The sequence below is a fragment of the Microtus oregoni genome, unplaced genomic scaffold (assembly GCF_018167655.1).
Source record: "Microtus oregoni isolate MIOR12 unplaced genomic scaffold, Mior012 000060F_ref0000265, whole genome shotgun sequence".
Taxonomy (NCBI): domain Eukaryota; kingdom Metazoa; phylum Chordata; class Mammalia; order Rodentia; family Cricetidae; genus Microtus; species Microtus oregoni.
In genome coordinates, this window is record NW_024543870.1 from 11,484,415 (window position 1) to 11,502,077 (window position 17,663).

A 17,663-nucleotide genomic window follows, 5' to 3' on the forward strand; every position below is an offset into this window, starting at 1 on the left:
GATAGATGAATAAGAAGTATCACAGAACCTAGTTCCTGGGTTACACAATCACCAAACTGTGAAATTACAGAAGGAGCTTATGGTGCTTTATTTAGGCCAAATTAGTTTAAACATATCCCCTAACTGTTTGTGGATTTCACATTCTTTTATGCATGTGGGTGTATTTGTGATTGATGAAACCTTTAAGGGTCCCATTGTCAGCCCAAATGTCCATAAGCTTATGTCCAACAACCATCAAATTGGAATTCTGCTGGCCATATGCACTTTTAATTAGCTTCTGATATTAATTTGTCTCTAGGGTTTCTCCTGGCTTTTTCTTTTCCAGTAAAATTATACAGAATAGGAGGTTACCAAAATTCAGAAGAGCAATTGCCTCAAAATAATTATCAAGCCAACGTCAGATGTTGGACTTAAGCGTACACCTTCTGACACTCAGTTTTGCCAGTTGTCTACAGTTGTAGCTTCAGTAGCTACACAGATGTGAAACAGAAAATTCAAAATTCAATCAACCTGAGTTCTCAGAGAAGAACAATAGTTTAAAAACTGACCATCCCTCAAAGGCTAGCTGAATTTGTTTGCCTTTCGCAAACTTTTTAGGAGTAGCAATTAACCTTTGCTATTACTTTTTTTTTTATTTTTTTTTATTGAGAAAAGGAGAAAAAAAAACAAGTTTCCACCTCCTCCCAGCCTCCCATTTCCCTCCCCCTCCTCCCACCCTTCTCTCCCTCCTCCCACCCTTCTCCCCCTCCCCCGACTCCTTTCCCCCTCCCTCTCCAGTCCAAAGAGCAGTCAGGGTTCCCTGCCCTGTGGTTAGTCCTAGGTCCTCCCCCGTCCGTCCATATCTAGGAAGGTGAACATCCAAACTGGCTAGGCTCCCACCAAGCCAGCACATTAAGCAGGATCAAAATCCCTTTTAAACACAGGATCGTCACCTGCTACAAGCCACGGGGACATGTATGGAGGTTTGTAACTTCTGATACCACCACTGTGTTCATGATAATGATATCTTTATTATGGAGAATTTACTATGTTTTAAATACAATTTTATTATCTTAGATGTTTTCTTTTGAATTACGGTCCCAATAATTCAAAAAGGTAGTGGTAGTGTCACTATTTTACATTTAAAAAATAGGACACAGAGAAGTTTGAGAGTTTGAAATGAGCAGGTTAGGGTGAGCCTCAGAGTCCAGTCTTCTAGACAGAACTATGCTGTTGGGTGCTTTTACTGTCAACTTCATAGTACTGTATGAGCCAGTTCTCTGTATAGATGATTTCCGGTTATATACTGGACACATTTAAATTTCTACAGAGATAAATTTCAAGCAAGCTAATTGTTTGTTATTAAGTAAAATCCTTTTACGTTTTAGGCAAAATCATCCCAACAATGTTCTAGTCATGTAGAAGCATTAGAAGACAGTATTTAAAACACTCAAACTAGTAAAAAAAAGAACAATCATCTTGGGGATCAGTTAGTAAACTGGGCCAAAGAGAAGTGGTTTTGAGGCCCAGTTCTTTGATAAAGTAGCTGTGTTCAGAAAACACAATTTTTTATTTTTGAATGATAATTTCCCTAAGCATAAAAAGGGCCATGGTTAAGATTTATTTACATCTTTCATTCAACAGCTAATTGTAGAGGTCTCGCTGCATGTCTGATCCTGTGTAGGCAGTTTGGAGGACACAAGAATAAATGAGATGATAGTCTCTGTTCCCAAGCAACAGAGGTTAGTTAGGCTTCAAATACATAATTAAAAACAGCCACAGAAATAAAACCAGGTCTAAGTTGCCTGGCATGAATTAATGCTTAGAGACATAGACCTTGTATAGGATGAAGTACGATAAATTCCATTGCTTTGCTATGATAATAAAGTATGATCATATTTCATTAGATATATGTTTGAAATTATAAAAATAAAGAGAAAATCTTCCAAGGAAAAATATGATACTTGAAATATGCAGAGTCTACTTATTTAGAGATCAATAAAACAAGTGGTAGCTCATGCTGGAGGAGATGTGGAGTAAGGGGAACTCACTCCTCCATTGCTGGTGGGAGTGCAAACTTGGACATCCACTATGGAATTCAGGGTGGTGGTTCTTCAGGAAGATAGGTGTCATCTGTTTCAAGATCCAGCTATACCACTCTTGCCGGCATATACCCAAAGGATGCTTCATTACTACCACAGAGACACTTTGTCAATCATGTTCACTGCTGCTCTATTCTTAATATCCAGACATTGGAAACATCCTAGATGTCTCTCAAAAGAAGAATGGATAAAGAAAATGTGGTGCATTTACACAATGGAGTATTACTTAGCAACTTAATAAATAACATTATGAAATTTGCAAGGAAATCGATAGAACTAGAAAAAAATATCTTCAGGGAGTTAATCCAGAACAAGGAAGATAAAAATGGTACGTACTCACTTAGATATGGATATCAGTCAATGATAAGAAAGCTACAATATAGAGTAAGGTATTAGAGGGAACATATAGCTCTTGTTAGAAAAGGGAACTACAGTAGATAATTATGAATGAATGGGTGAGGGTCTGGAGTGGAAGGATCAAGAGATGAGGGGAAATGGGGTTGAGGGAGGGAAGATGGGGAAAGACAGAACTGAGTGACATTTGAGAGGCAATATAGAAAACTAATACAATAGAAATTTCCTAAAAGATTACCATATATGAAGATTATCTAAAAGAAATTGTCAAATAATGGGGAAGAAGGAGCCCCAAATGACCATCTCCTGTCACCAAATGAAGTTTCCAGTATCAGGATTAGGTTACATGCATTGAGTTTTTGACCAACAAGGTCCAATGGGAATCCCCAGATAACTTAGGCTCTTGCTGAGACAATAGATTGCTCTCTTCAAACTGGTAACAAGACCTCATTGCTGAGGAAAACATTATACAGCTCATTGGACATGGAAAAGCTGAGCTGGTGCCTTCACTTCTACACTCCAGTATCTTTAGTACAGAAAGTACTCTGCATGCTACCAAAAGAGAAATGTAAACACCCAGCCAACCACAAACCCTTTGATCTACAGTGTTGTTCTGCCTGCAAGATATGCTAAGAAAGGATGTCACAAAGTTTGTGTAAAGTAACCCAGTCAATGTCTGATTTGAATTAAGGCTAAATCCATGAGATGTAACTCAACTCAACAAGGGCCGGTTGGCCAAGAACCAGAGACTAGACAGCCCAGAGAACTAGGGTGAAACCAAATAATACTGATATAATATAATAGCAAAACCATGAAACATAGTGTTTCTGTTGATATTCTGCTATACTCTGATTCAGACATCATTAGAAAAGCTTCTACCTTCATATGGGAACAAATGTAGAAACTTACAGCAGGACGTTACACAGAAAGTGAGGGAGACCTTGGAACGCTCAGTCCTAAATGGGATTTTTCTATATTTCTTCCCTCAGAGCTCAGGGAACCTCACAGAAGAGGAGGCAGAAAGTGTGTAAGAACCAGAGATGGAGGACACCAAGCAAACAAGGCCCTCTAAATCAATCTGAGCAAAGCTCTTTTGAACTCACAGAGACAAAAGCATTCACAAATCTTGTGCAGATCTGCCCCAGGTACTCTGCATATACATTATGTCTTCCAGTTTCATGTTTTTCTGGGGCTTTCAAGTGTGTAAATGCATGGGTCTCTGATTTATGTGCCTTCCCTCGGGTTCTTTTCCTTCTGTTAGTTTGTCTTGTACAAACTAATGGTCCTTGTGGTGGTTTTAATTTTATCTCATATTTTAGTTTTTATATTTTATCATTATCTTTTAGAAACCTGATCTTTTCTAATGAGAGACAGAAAGGGAGTGTATTCTGATGGAAAGGTAAAGACAAGCAGAAGCAGGAGGAGTAGAGAGATGGGAAAACTATAACTAGGTAATATCATATGAGAAATGAGTCTAACTTCAATACAAGGGGAAAAGTGCCCTCTTTCTTTCCTGTGGGTTCATTTACTTTTAGTTATCCTTGGTCAAAATGTATTAAAAAGAAAATTCCAGAGTTTGCAAGTTATGCCTTGTTTTGAGCATAATGATGGAATATCCTGCCATCTGCTCCACTCTGTCTTTAACTTCAATTACCCCTTCATCCACAGCCTCATGAACCTACCACCTTCTGTCCACTTACTTAACAGACATCCTGGTAGTCAAAACTACTCTCCTAGCTTCATACTGCTTGAAGATGCTGCTCATATCATCCATTATTTCAGGGAAAGTCTTAGGCTGTACACCCTGAAAATAATAGGGAACTATCATACTTCACTACAGATTCATACTCTCACAGAAAAAAATAACTAGGCCTTGAAATATACCTTATCCGCAGTTGTTATATGCCCGTGGATCCTGCAGCTGTACTTACATTTTTGTTTTTCTCCTGGCTGGGTTCTTCAGGAGAAAGTTCTCCAATGAGCAGTGGCTGGAGGTACAGCCGCACAGTACTGAGATTAAGGTGCATGGCCCGGAATGCATCCTGTAAAGCAGAGATGTATGTTAGAAGCTTCCAGAAGAAGTGTTTATCCTCAGATCTGCTCCTTCCTTGCCCATCCCGGACCCAAAGTAGCAACAGTACAGACCGGACTACAGAGCATTTGCTTCTAATCTCATGTGGTGCTTCAAGGTGATTCATCAACTTTATCCTTGAGACTCTTCTAGAAGAGGATGAGGCTGGTGACCCACCCAGGGCAGGCTCTGTTTGTCTAAAGACACAATTCCTAGAACATTGATTGCATCACTGCTTCTTTTCCTAAACACTGGAAGGAAGAGTTGCTTAAGTTAATTAGCCAGGGTGAGTCTTCAAGGTCCAGTATCAAGATTTATGTGACAGTTTCTTAAGCTGTCCAAGGCATGCAGTAAACAAGCTCTCTACACAAATTACATTTTCTATCAAGGGCTCCCTCTTGGCTCTTGACTAAGGTTCAGAAGAATGAGGCCTCTTCAATTAGTTATTCCAGACAACGGCAGACTAGATTTGATAGCAACACCTTAGAACGAAGACACAAATGATTGGGGGAGCACAGTCCTTGAGCCCTGTGCTGTCTAAAGTAATATCCTCCCAGCTGTATTCTGCATTAAAGGACTCTCATCACTCCGTAGAAACAGTGTTGCTAAGTAGCAATTCCACATTACTGCGGGAAGCAGAGGAGCATATCCTATGTATGTTTGGAAGTAAAAGAGTCCTTCCAAGTATTTTTATAGTTTTTTTCTGGGAGGGAGGTAAAGAAATTTTATGATACAGATGATTAGTTTCTTGCTATTATGACATTGTGTTTACAACTGAAGAAATAAAACCAAAGTTGTACCTTGAGTATATAAATGGGATACAAACACTCTGGAACAGTGACTGTTGCACAGTACAGGTGGCAAAAAGCAGACCCTGGAGCCAACCTTCCTACTTCTCAGTTCGGGTTTTGCTGTTTACAGGCTGTGAAACTTGGTCCTTACGTATTTTTGCCTTATATATATTTTATAGTTTCTTTCCTAAATGGTAGTAACAGTTGCCACTCAATTCCTAAGTTATTATGAAGCTTGAATGAATTGATTAGGATGTTGACTGGCATATATTAACTCTATGGCACCTTTTCTGGGTAACCCTGGCTGTCCTGGAACCAGACTGGCATCAAACTCACGCAGATTCACCTGTCTCTGCCTTCTGAGTGTCTGGCTTAAGGCATGTGCCTCCACCCACTTGACTTAAATAGTAATTTTAAAAGAAGATTTATCAGTATTGCTAGAGGATAGGGTCATTTCAGGTTCCCTATCCTCAGCTGCCCAAGGAACTAACTGGGGACCTTGGCTTGGGCATCTGGGAGCCACTCTAGGTTCAAGTCTCTTGCCAACTCTAAGGTGGCTCCCTTAACTAAGAATTGTGCTTCCGTGCTCCCCTATCCAACCTTCCTTTATCCCAATCATCCTTTTTCCCCAAGTTCCCCCCATTCTCCCCTTCTCCCTTTTCTCTCCCCATCTTGCATATCATCATAGAACCTTCATCTGGTGATGGATGGAGATAGAGACAGAGACCCACACTGGAGCACTGGACTGAGCTCCCAAGGTCCCAATGAGGAGCAGAAGGAGGGAGAACATGAGCAAAGAAGTCGGGACCACGAGGGGTGCACCCACCCACTGAGACAGTGGAGCTGATCTATTGGGAGCTCACCAAGGCCAGCTATCTGGACTGTGACTGAAAAAGCATGGGATAAAACTGGACTCTCTGAGCATGGCGAACAATGAGGGCTGATGAGAACCCAAGGACAATGGCACGGGGTTTTGAACCTACGTAATGTGCTGGCTTTGTGGGAGCATAGCCAGTTTGGATGTTCACCTTCCTAGAAATGGACGGAGAGGGGAGGACCTAGGACTTACCACAGGGCAGGGAACCCTGACTGCTCTTTGGACTGGAGAGGGAGGGGGAGAGGAGTGGGGGGAGGGGGAGAAGAGTGGGAGGAGGGAGAGAAGGGTGGGAGGAGGGGGAGGGAAATGGGAGGCTGGGAGGAGGTGGAAACTTTTTTTTTCTCCTTTTCTCAATAAAAAAATGGACAAAAAAGAAGATTTATCTCATTATCAGTTATGTATATGCATATGTCTGGGTATGTGCATAAGGGTGTTGTCTGGGTCCGGTGCTAGCTCGGACCATAAATTATTTCTCTTGACCAGACCCCTACATAAACTATCTCTCTCTGGACTGGCGTGAAGGCACAGGAATAAAGACAACTCACACGGTTTTATTGGGAGGGAGATTCTCAGTGATCCCTCTTGAAGTCCTGAGTTCACATCCTGGAGAATTCCTCCTGCTTTATTCTCCAAACAGCCTTATATATCAAAACATAAACTAAGGGGTAGAATCATTAGTGCTCTGTTTCCTAGGTAACCAGGTGAATGCTTTTAGTTACATCCACATCTACCTATCTGGCTCTGTATGCTAGCTGTCAGGTAGGCTTGATTAGCATCTCTATCAGGCATTCTCCAAATTACTAAGAAAGGAGCAAAACCACATCCTGACCTTTTGTTAGATTAGCGACCACCTGTCTGGAAGGTTACGTGACCATTTCAGATACTGACTATGGCTTTAGAGCCTGGCTGCCACACCATATAGAAATATGGGCCTCCAGGGTGTGAGTGACTGGATTCAGCTCTGCAGGGGCTGGAGTTAGAGGCTATTGTAAACTGCTGGATATGGATGCTAGGAACTGAGCTCTACAAAAGCAACATTTACTTTTAACCAAAGACCGTTTTTCCAGGCAGGTCTCACTTTACAGTACTTTTTAACCATCTTTATTATATGTTCCACTAGTGGGGGGAACTCACTACCTACCTTCTCTTTAACGTAGAAATTCAGGCTTTTATGATATACTCTAACAATCACTGTGGAGTCGACTCTGATTATACGAGTGAATATATTGAATCCTACATCTCTAATGTCATAGGACTTTGCATAAGCCTACGTCTGAGAACGTGTGTATATACTGAATATGGTATCAGAAGCATTACAATATCAACTTTGTAGACTGATTTCACCAACAGGTCCATAGATAGGATTCTAGGATCCTTTCGAACTTTATTCTACGGTACACACTTCTCACAGAACCTTTGGACAACAATGGGCTGCACTGTTTCAAAGATGCTTTAATTTGTTTTAACTGGAACTAGGTCTCATAGACCAGGCTGACCTCAAACTCACTGAGATCCACATGTCTCTGCCTCCTGAGTGTTAGGATTAAAGGTGTGTGCCACCACCGCACGGCTGATGTTTTAAATTTTTCACCTTCTGTGAAAATACTAAAGCTTAGATTTATTAACTGGTCAAAGAATTAGTCAGTGGTTAAGGGAGTGAATTTTGTATCTTATGGTTATTTATACTGATTAAATCATCATCTGCTGTTTCTGAGTAGGTTAGAATGGGGAAACATATTGGTGGGTCAGTTTTCGGAGTACAGAAAAAAATAATATAATTTCAGAATATGTAGCACATATTATAAAGATGTAACCCAGCACAGTTTCGAACTGTGTTGATAATCGATTTTTCTGAGTACTATGTTCCTTTTGAACCCAAGGGGTAATCAGAAGTCTGTGTTTTGGGGACAGGTACTGAGGAACCCCAGAGTTTTGTAGAACAGTAGCCAAGGGTTTGCAGAGCCCTTCCCATTGGATTACTGAGGAAGTACAATGAAGAAGAGTTTGTTTAATCTTAAAACACTCAGAGCTTTTCTAACAGAATCCATATACTAAGTTGTGAAATCATTACATGGAAGCCCACAAAAACAGGTTCTGTTCCCCACATTCTTGGGCAAGTGTGTTCTTGCTGAAGGACGTGGAGAGGTGAAAGGAGAAGGGGAAGGACCAGAATTTTCAGAATGCACCCTGTGTACAAGGAGCATGCCAGTCTGTAGTTACGGACTTACTGCTGTGAGGTTTATTGCTTCTTGTACAGGGAGACATCAGACTTTTTTAGGAATATGGGATGGAACTCTTTCCTCCACATACCACATTGAGCAGCAGAGCTAGTGTTCAAATTTGGGGCTAAAAAGAGCAGTAACACTCTAAAGATCCACCCCAGACTTCAGCGTCTATAATCCTTTTCCTGAGAAACATGCTGCTAGATGACCTTGCGATGGTACTAAAATCAGTCTACATCTTCTGGACAGACGGCGACAGAGTCTCTTAGGTGTTTGTCTCATGAAGTACTTTGCCTCTGGTTCTATCTGGGCTCCTCAGGCTTCATAGATCATATTCTTTATCAGAGCCTTACATCAAATAAGATTCTGTTCCCTTTTAGAGCTCTGAATGTTTAGATTTTATACTCTTCCCTTCACTTCTTTCTTCCATTTTTCTCCACACAAAAGTTTTTCTTACAATTTTATCCCAATATTAGATATGGCCACTCCTTCATATTCAGGCAACTTGTTCACAAGTACCCCTGAAAGCTCATCACAGTTGGTTCATTTGTAAATAAAATACATATTTATCTATTTATTCATTGTGTGTGGGCACACACATGGATGTTAGAGGAAAACTTGAGGGAATCAGTTCTCACAGGGATCAAACTCATGAGATCAGAGTTGGCAGCAGCAACTTTACCTATGAAGCCGTCTGTCTCACTGACTGCACAGCTTTTCCTTACATTGTAAAGAAACTGTATACTTGCTGTTTCTTTAGAGAGTGTTTGAAACTGAGACTGTGTACTAGGCATCGATGGATGCAGTCCTAACATCTACCACTGCACCTAGAATAAAACACTCCGTGAATACACCCTGATGAGTAAGGGAAAGATGAGAAGCAGGTAGGCAGAACGGTTCTGCGTGAGGAGTCGGGATGATTGAAGCGTGAATAATAGGCTGCTCCCATTTTCCCTATACTACCTTTTACTCCCTTTTCAATCATCACTCTGCTCTTCAAGTTCACCATAAATTGCATAATATTGCAGCTCATCTTGGAACTGATTATTTCCAAAAATCATATCAACAAGTTGTGGTATTGAACATGACTTTATGTTTCCAAGTACTCTGAAAGATGCAGATCTATGGATACTCTTTCCTGAGGGCTGATTGCTTACTGCTTTATCAGAAAAGCAACAAAATTCCCCACAGAAATAGAACAGTAAAATCAGAAAGCCTCAGACAAAATTCTGATTTTTTTTTTAAGTTTAAATACTGATGTATAGATTGTGACCTGCACAAAGCAACAAGGTGAAATGGGAAGCTTGAAATATATCAAGGACTCCATTTGCTAAATCTGCAATTTAGGGAACTGCAACCACTCAGAGACAGCCTGCTTCTTAAAACCTCTAAATGAAGGGCATCAGAGGAGTGGGCTTCTTCATGTTTGGCACTTAATTTTACCTAATCATTTTGTCGTTAGTATTGTTTTGTTGTTGTTGTTGGTGGTGGTGGTGGTGGTGTGTGTGTGTAAAAGCTACAGCACAACTTTTGCAAGTCAATGTTTTTTCCCTGCAGGATCAGACTTGGTGGCAAGTGCCGTTGCTGACCTGGCCCTTCCTACTCAACCCTCAGTCTTTATGTAAATACACACAAATAATCTACTCCTCCCCGTGTGCTCATTATTTCTTTGTTGAGTCAGGTGTTATGCAATCTACACAGGACCTAACCTAGTGTCTCTGAGCTTATTCTTTGCAATCAGATATAGATAACTTACTTTTATTATTATTAGTTATATACTTAGTGTCAGATCTCAAACTTGAAACAAATGGCCAAGACCTGTTTGATAAAGCCTGAAATTTCCCAAAAGCTGTGGATTAAGAGACAAATATAAACTCATGAAAGACCAGCAGAGAGAGTTTCAATGTCACAAAACAAGGCACTCGGGAAGTGGAGGCAAGAGCTTATTGTTGGCTACCTAGTGAGTTTCAGACAGCCTTAAAAAAGAAAAACAAATCTCAAGCTTACTTTCCCTTGGGCAATTTCTTCCCCTCTTCTGCTTCCTTTTCAGAACCTGGGCCCTTCAAGGCTGTGTTACACAAGAGTCCTGGTATGCGAGAGGAGGATGAGATGGAAACAGACTGAGTTTTGGGGAGAATGCAACTTTGCCTTGGGAAAGAGCTGCAACCTGGGAGGCTGAGGTGGCTGTGCCTTCACAGGTGTTCCTATTGCCACCAGAAGGTCTTCCTTTATACTTTGCTTTCTTCTGAACTCCAGTCTTTTCTCTCTGTCTCCCTCGCCCTTCTCCTCCATTCCTTGTTCTGCTTCCATCCTTTCGTTCTTCATCTACCCCCTAGACCTATGTATTCTTCTGATGGTCTCACTCCATAATGGGCAGCCAGGTGCCTGAGTGAGGTACCCACATCAATTTAGACTTGCATCCTCCTTGCTTATTTGGTTACCCTTCAATTATTAAATTATCTCTCTTCAGTGTTCCTCCTACTCATCTTCTCTTTCCAGTCTTGTTGTCCATGTTCTGTTTGGACTTTCAGCTTATTCGCTGGACTCCATCTTGTTCTCCTTCCTTTTAACTATATTTTCTTAGTTCTTTACTTGATTGCCAGGCTGACCTTTCAGAGTGACAACATTTACCTTTACACGGTCCATTCTCTTTCTTCATGTTTTTGTAATTATGTTTTTACTAGCAGATGTTAATTATGCATACTAATTGGTTTAATTAGGCATTTTCATGTACATACATTTTCCATATATGTCATTACGAACATACAATTTTACTGCATTCATCCCTTGTTTCCCTCCCACTCCTGATGCCCCCCCCTCGCATCCTCTCTCTCCTTCTCACTTTTATCTCTTTCATTTGATGACCTAATGAATTTCATTAGGATTGCTTACAGGACCCTGAGTGAGGGATTATTTACAGCAGCATGGATTCCTTAAATTCCTTATCCATGACTGCACAACCCAAGAAAATATCCCCATCTACCCCTGGGACCATTAACTGCCTAGAGATAGTCAGGAAGCGTGAGACCTCATGTACCCCTTCCTCTTAGCTGTCACGGTCCATTTTCATCTCCTAGAACCTGGACTCTCTCCCATCTGCCTTTCTCAGACATCAATCACGCGTGCACTTTTGGCCGGCCTTATGCTAAACAGAGGAAGTGGACGCCTAAGCTACTTGGGTAACTTACTCATGACTAGTCACATGTATGCAACCTGTCTGTTCACACTCTTTCTTCCCTTCAGCCAAGCTTCACCTCTGTCAGCTCAGCTCATCCCAAACCACATGGATTCTTCCTTTTGTAGCTGTACATAATTCCTTTCCTCTGTAAGAGCCCTCCAAATAGTGGAAGAACGCTCTACCATATTTTCTGTAAGCTTCTGTCATCTCTCCCTTATATGAGAAATGACTTGACTGTATGTAGTGTGTGTGTGTGTGTGTGTGTGTGTGTGTGTGTGTGTGTGAAGCGTCCTTCTGAGTGTGTATGCAAGTGTGTATAGAGGCTGGAGACTGAAGTCAGGTAACTTCTTCAGTTATTCTCCACCTTATCCTTGGAGATGGCGCCTCTCTCTGGATAGTGTCTCTCCCTGGATGGCGCCTCTCCCTGCATGGCGCCTCTCTCTGGATAAAGCCTCTCCCTGGATGGCTCTTCTCCCTGGATAGTACCTCTCCCTGGATGGTGCCTCTCCTTGCATGGCGCCTCTCTCTGGATAATGCCTCTCCCTGGATGGCTCTTCTCCCTGGATAGTACCTCTCCCTGGATGGCGCTTCTCCCTGGATAGCGCCTCTCCCTGGCCTGGAGCTCATTTACTCAGAGGCAGAGTTCAGAAATCTGCCCGTTTCTCTCTCTCCAGTTCTGGGACTACAGGTGCCTGTTTCAGTGCCCAACGTTTTAAGTGAGTGCTGGCGATCCAAACTGAAGCCCTCGTGTTTGGATGGCAAGAGCCATCTCTCCAGCCCTGACATTGCCTCTTCTAAGGTCTGATGTTGAGAGATGAACAGATCGACCTGTACTTGCTTTCTTTATTTCAAATGTTGCAACCTCTGTATATCTACCATCACGATTTCACTTCATTCCCTTGGAACTTATCAGCATCTAGTATAAAATATGCGGACAAATATTTATTCATACATATATCTTGTCATCAAAACACTTAGCAATCTTTGTTCTAGAGACTGCAAAATAACCTATCATGGTGAAATTAAATGAGACTCTGTATAATCAGTTCTTCCTGCTGAAATTTCTGTCACTGACATTTTCTCAGTAAACTCACATGGATGAAAACTCTCGAGCTACAAACTCTGATAACTGGCCCTGTAACATAAGCTTAAAATTATAGAGCTTGTAAACAACCAGATAATTCACACATACAATAGTAGAGGCTTATGTGCCGACTTTGTTTTATAGGTTTATTTAACTGTCGTGGAGAGCATTAAAATCCATCTTGGAAGAATAAAGTGATGATTAACTGCAAAAGTCATCACTTGTTGAATATGTAATCTCTGCTGAGCACCATAAGGGGTATTTTATTTGACTCCATTAGTTTTTATAATAAAACCAAGATTAAGGTATTATTACCTCCTTGTGTAAGAAACTGAGACTTGGAGAACTTAAACACTCTCCCCAGGAGATCCCTAACTAGTGTGGATTCCCAATGCCTACTGAGCCTATTCCATTCTGAAACCTATAGTTCTAAAGATCAGGCCACATTCCTACCAAAGATTTGGAAAAATGAACGAGTGGTGGTTTAATGACCCCACACTACTGTACTCACTACTTAGGTTCTTTTTATCCACCTTTTAGGAGGCCTAGAAATGAGCTTCTATGTAAATAAGAGAAGGTGGAGGTCAAGAGTTCAAGGCCAGCGTGAGACACACAAGGTCTTGTTTCAAACAAACCAGGTTGTCTACTTTCTCTGAGCTATAGGAATGAGGGGATGGACTAGCTAAGGAACTGTGGCTATTTTATTTTATTTATTCTTATTTTCTTGTCATTTGAAATCGTTAATTGTCAGTCTCTGATTCTCATTCATACTGCCCTGCTTTGCTTCTCCTTCCCTCCCGTCTCTAGAACTCTGCCTGAGTGTGCTTTTCTGACACCTAGCATGCCCCTCTCCTTTGCTCCCAAGGAAAGATGGAACATGGTTTACAAACCATATCAGAACTGAATTAGCGTAGATATGACGGGGCTTGATTGGACATCCATTCATCTGGCTGAACATGAAGCCATAGATGACAGAAGAAAAAACGCTAAACAGTAAAGAGGAATGGAAACTCAGGAAAACTGAGACTTACGGGGAAAGGTGTTGATGGCATCACAATCTGACTTTACAAATCCATTGGGTAGCTACTAAGTCCTGTTTCTAGAACATCCCATCTGCATATAGGTGTGTCCAGTCCTATGTCTAGACACCAGTCAGAGAACTTCTTTGCTTGTGCATGAAATGAATGAATGCAAAAATATCAAGTCTCAGCTTACATTCCTGTTCTGCCTTATACTGATTGGCTGACCTTGAGCTTATTAGGGCCTCAAACTCTGTGTTTATCTGTACTATGATAGAAAATATCACTTTCATATCATGCACAGAATACATAAGAAGGGATTTTTAAAAACAGGATCTTATATAACTTTGGCTGGCCTGGCCCTCTTTGTTTAGGTCTCATTGACCTTGAACTCATAGAGAGATGTGCCTGCTTCTGCCTCTTGACTATGTGTACTACCACACCCAGATTAAAAAGATCATTGAATAAACTGAGAGAATCTGGCAGACTTCTTTAACAAATATTGAATGAAATTTAAAATATTTTCTTATTAGTATTACTTATGTATTATGTGTATGTGTGTGTGTGTGTGTGTGTGTGTGTGTGTGTGTGTGTAAACTCATGCATGTGGAGGTCAAGAAACACTCGTTGGAGTTGGTCTTCACCTTCTACCAGGTAGTTCCTTAAGGCTGAACTCAGTGTCAGACTTGAGGGCAAGTGTCTTTACCTGTTGAGCTATTTGCTGGCTCTAATTTTTGTTTTCATTTTTTTTTAAAGGAACAAGATGTACAGGGCTTTTGAGGCAAAACAAAACAACTTGAAGCTTAGCATTGTCACTATCAGTACCTACTGTGTAAACGGCTTTACCTTTGCATATCAAGCACACCATCTGTGACACGGAATAACATGCACGCCCCTGGCAAGAGTACCTAAGGTGGCTCATTTGAATGCATCTGTCAGTGGGAATTGCATCACTCTTGTCAAACTGCTTGAGCTACGCTATGCAAAAGAGAACTGTAAACTCTCCAAGTCCAGGCAGTTCTTGGTTTTCACTTTTATTAAAAATGTTTGATGCCCATGAGATGAATTGCTTTCTGTCAACTCCCATTTAAGTCAACATCATTCTCTCCCACCCCAGTTTTTAATCACCTATTTATAACTTGCTATTTATAAGACAGTTATTCTACTTCAAGAAGAAGAAGAAGCAAAAGAACACACACGGGGGGGTACAAAATTCAGAATGCAAAAACACAATAATTTCCACCATTGACATATGAATGTATACTATATTGAGCAACAGTTAGACTCTGAAGTCCCATTTTGTTTCTAGATTCTTGTTAGATAGGTAGGAATCCTGAAAAAGTGGTTTGGGAGGAGATACTGACTGTGGAGCCCAGGCACGGCATGTACTTCAGTGTTTTGGGGATGAGAGCCAAGATCTCAGCTATTGAGTGGCAGGGAGACGGAGAGAGAGAGAGAAAGAGGGAAGAAAGGAGGAAAGAAAGGGAGGGAGGGAGGGGGAGAGAGAGAGAGAGAGAGAGAGAGAGAGAGAGAGTCATGAGGGCGTCCTTACCGTAGCATCTTCCCCAGCATAGTGGTTGAGGACCCGATGTCCACCTGGATGCTTGCCTGCCCAGTCAGTCACATTGTAAACCTTGCGATCAATCACCAGCCACTGGTCCGTCTCCTTATTGTGTCTCTGGATCTCCTCCCAGGTGTACAGATTGAGACATTTCCCCTTGCCATTTGCTTCCTGCTTTTCATAGACCTCCACTTTCACATTTGCTCTCTGTTTTCCATTCGCCTGATGCGCGTCATTTAGACACGGCTGACAACTTCTAACAGAGCTCTTGGTGTGCTCAAGTTTCTCCTCCAACTTCATTGTCCCTGAATCCCTGAGAGTTTCCTAGTTCTATAATTGGGCCATAAAATGACTCCTTGCCTCCCCTTTTATTCCTCTGCGGTCCTGATGCCTACACAGAAAGCCTTCTGGCTAAATTGTCTCTTCAGAGTCTAACAGCGAGCACCTGCCCTGCCTAGTCCTGTTTCGGTCTGTAGTTAATCTTTGCTGCAAGAGGACAGCTAAATCACATCTCCCTAGTCACCTCTCTCCTGCTGGCTTTAAGTGCATCCTCCTTCATCATTAAATATCCCAGAGTACAGAGCCGGAGCCAATTGCAGTCTGGATGGTTAGAGGCCACACCCAGTGGGAGGAGGGGCTCAGATCTGGTCTTTGATTTTCTAGTGACATCATCATGGGTTGGGTTTACTTGTTCTCTGGAATACCTCCAACTAACGACCTTTAGTAATTCAACATGTGAACAAAAGCTTTCAGAATTTCCTGGATGGCTAGAATAGCTGTTGCTTGGATTAGAGGAATTTTCTTTGGACAGCTGTCATCTCACCCAAGGGCTTTCAAATACGTTTAAATCCCACCCACTCCCTTTTTTAAAGTGTCATTTTCAAAAGGGGGGAAAATCTAAGTGAACGATGTAAATGACTCCCCCACTCGATTTCACTTCATTAACTTTTTTTCTGAATCTGCAAACACCTCTCAAGGTAGCATGAGTGACACATGGTGATTTGGAGCCCATGTCACCTGATCCATCCCTTAATCCTCTCATCCGTGCTTGTCCTGCGAGGCCTGTTAGTGCCCCATCTTCCAGCTTAGAAAACAAAGGGCAGACAGTCCAGGTAACCTATCATCATGTCATAGCCAACCCATGAGATGTCACCTGTCTTTTCCTCTTCTGCCCACATAGGAATTTCAGATTTGCAGCAGCAAAATGAGATGGTTTGGAAACAAAGCAGAAGAGGAGATTCCCACGTCATGGTGGGAAGCTTCTGCGTCTTGAGAAAACAGGCTGCACAGAACCACAGCAAAACTGAACTGAATCTTCAACACAATTCAAAATTGCTACAAAAGGAGTTTTTTGTACTGATATTAGCAGCTACTAGAAGTGGTCTCAATGCTCAGCTCTAAGGAAGAAGTATGCATCTGTTTTACATGTTGAATAAGATGCTAATATTTGAAAATAAAACTTCACAGATTTTTTTTTGGTAGGCACTCCTGACTGGAGTATTATTAATACAGAAGGAAAGGTATTCAACAAACTGTACTTTAAAGAAATTTTCTACAGAAAAAAAGGCACTAAGTAAGTTGTATTTACTGGATAATTTCTGATGGGAAGGAGGTAGATCAAAGCGTTGGCCTTTATCTTTGGGTTGTACAGTCATGTGCTATTATGCTTTACAATGTTATGGTACTTTCCAAATTTTGACAAATTAACAGATGGCTTTTTTATAACTTTAAAATTAAAAAAAAAATAACAGAACCAAAAATAATGTATAGGCTTGGACACTAAATAGATCATATTTCATCTCAACGATTTACTAGTTATGGGACATTACTTAAATTACGTCTTTGCATTTTCCACCTATAAATGAAAGGAAAAGGATATTTCTCATGACTCCATTTAACTAACACCATAAATTCTCATCGTTTCCATGATCTCTGAGTGGAGGTATCCTAAACACAGCAAATGTACCTGCGTGGACGTTCGTAGATCATATGTATAAATCCAGGAAAACTCAAGAAGGTTAGTATTGGGGAAGTGGGGAACAACAGTCAGCTTAGGGCATAGGGTGAGGCAGGTCAGCTCTGCAGGGGAGTAGGTTGGCACATTCCATGAGCTGGACAAAGCATTGTTTTTACCATATCATGCCATGCAGACATACCACAAAGTATGGTACCTAAATCCATCCAGAACCCTCATATCCACCCTTCAACTGTCATCCACCTTCTCAACTGTCTGGAAGTTTCAGAAGGCACTGATATTGGGATGTTTGCAAGCAAGAGTCCTCAGAACAATTGTCCCCAAAGAAATGTTCTTTTTCAGAGTGGATGTAAGTCTGTCAGTATATGGTGATCTTTGGACTGCTTGAATCCTTCTGAAACTTGGAGGGGCTTGACCCAGATGGGTAAAGAGCTGTCCCCTTTTCAGTTA

At 41.3% G+C, this 17,663-nt stretch overlaps 1 protein-coding gene across 1 annotated transcript in view; it reads right to left on the bottom strand.

The window, feature by feature from the left end:
* Window positions 1–15,538, bottom strand: part of LOC121439354 (fatty acid desaturase 2-like protein FADS2B) — a 34,767-nt gene extending 19,229 nt beyond the window's left edge. The window contains exons 1-2 of the mRNA XM_041639867.1: window positions 15,230–15,538; window positions 4,367–4,477 (exon numbers count right to left, since the gene is read on the bottom strand). Coding sequence (XP_041495801.1) covers window positions 4,367–4,477; window positions 15,230–15,538 — 420 coding nt within the window. The remainder of the gene's footprint in view (window positions 1–4,366; window positions 4,478–15,229) is intronic.
* Between the last annotated feature and the right edge of the window lie 2,125 nt (window positions 15,539–17,663).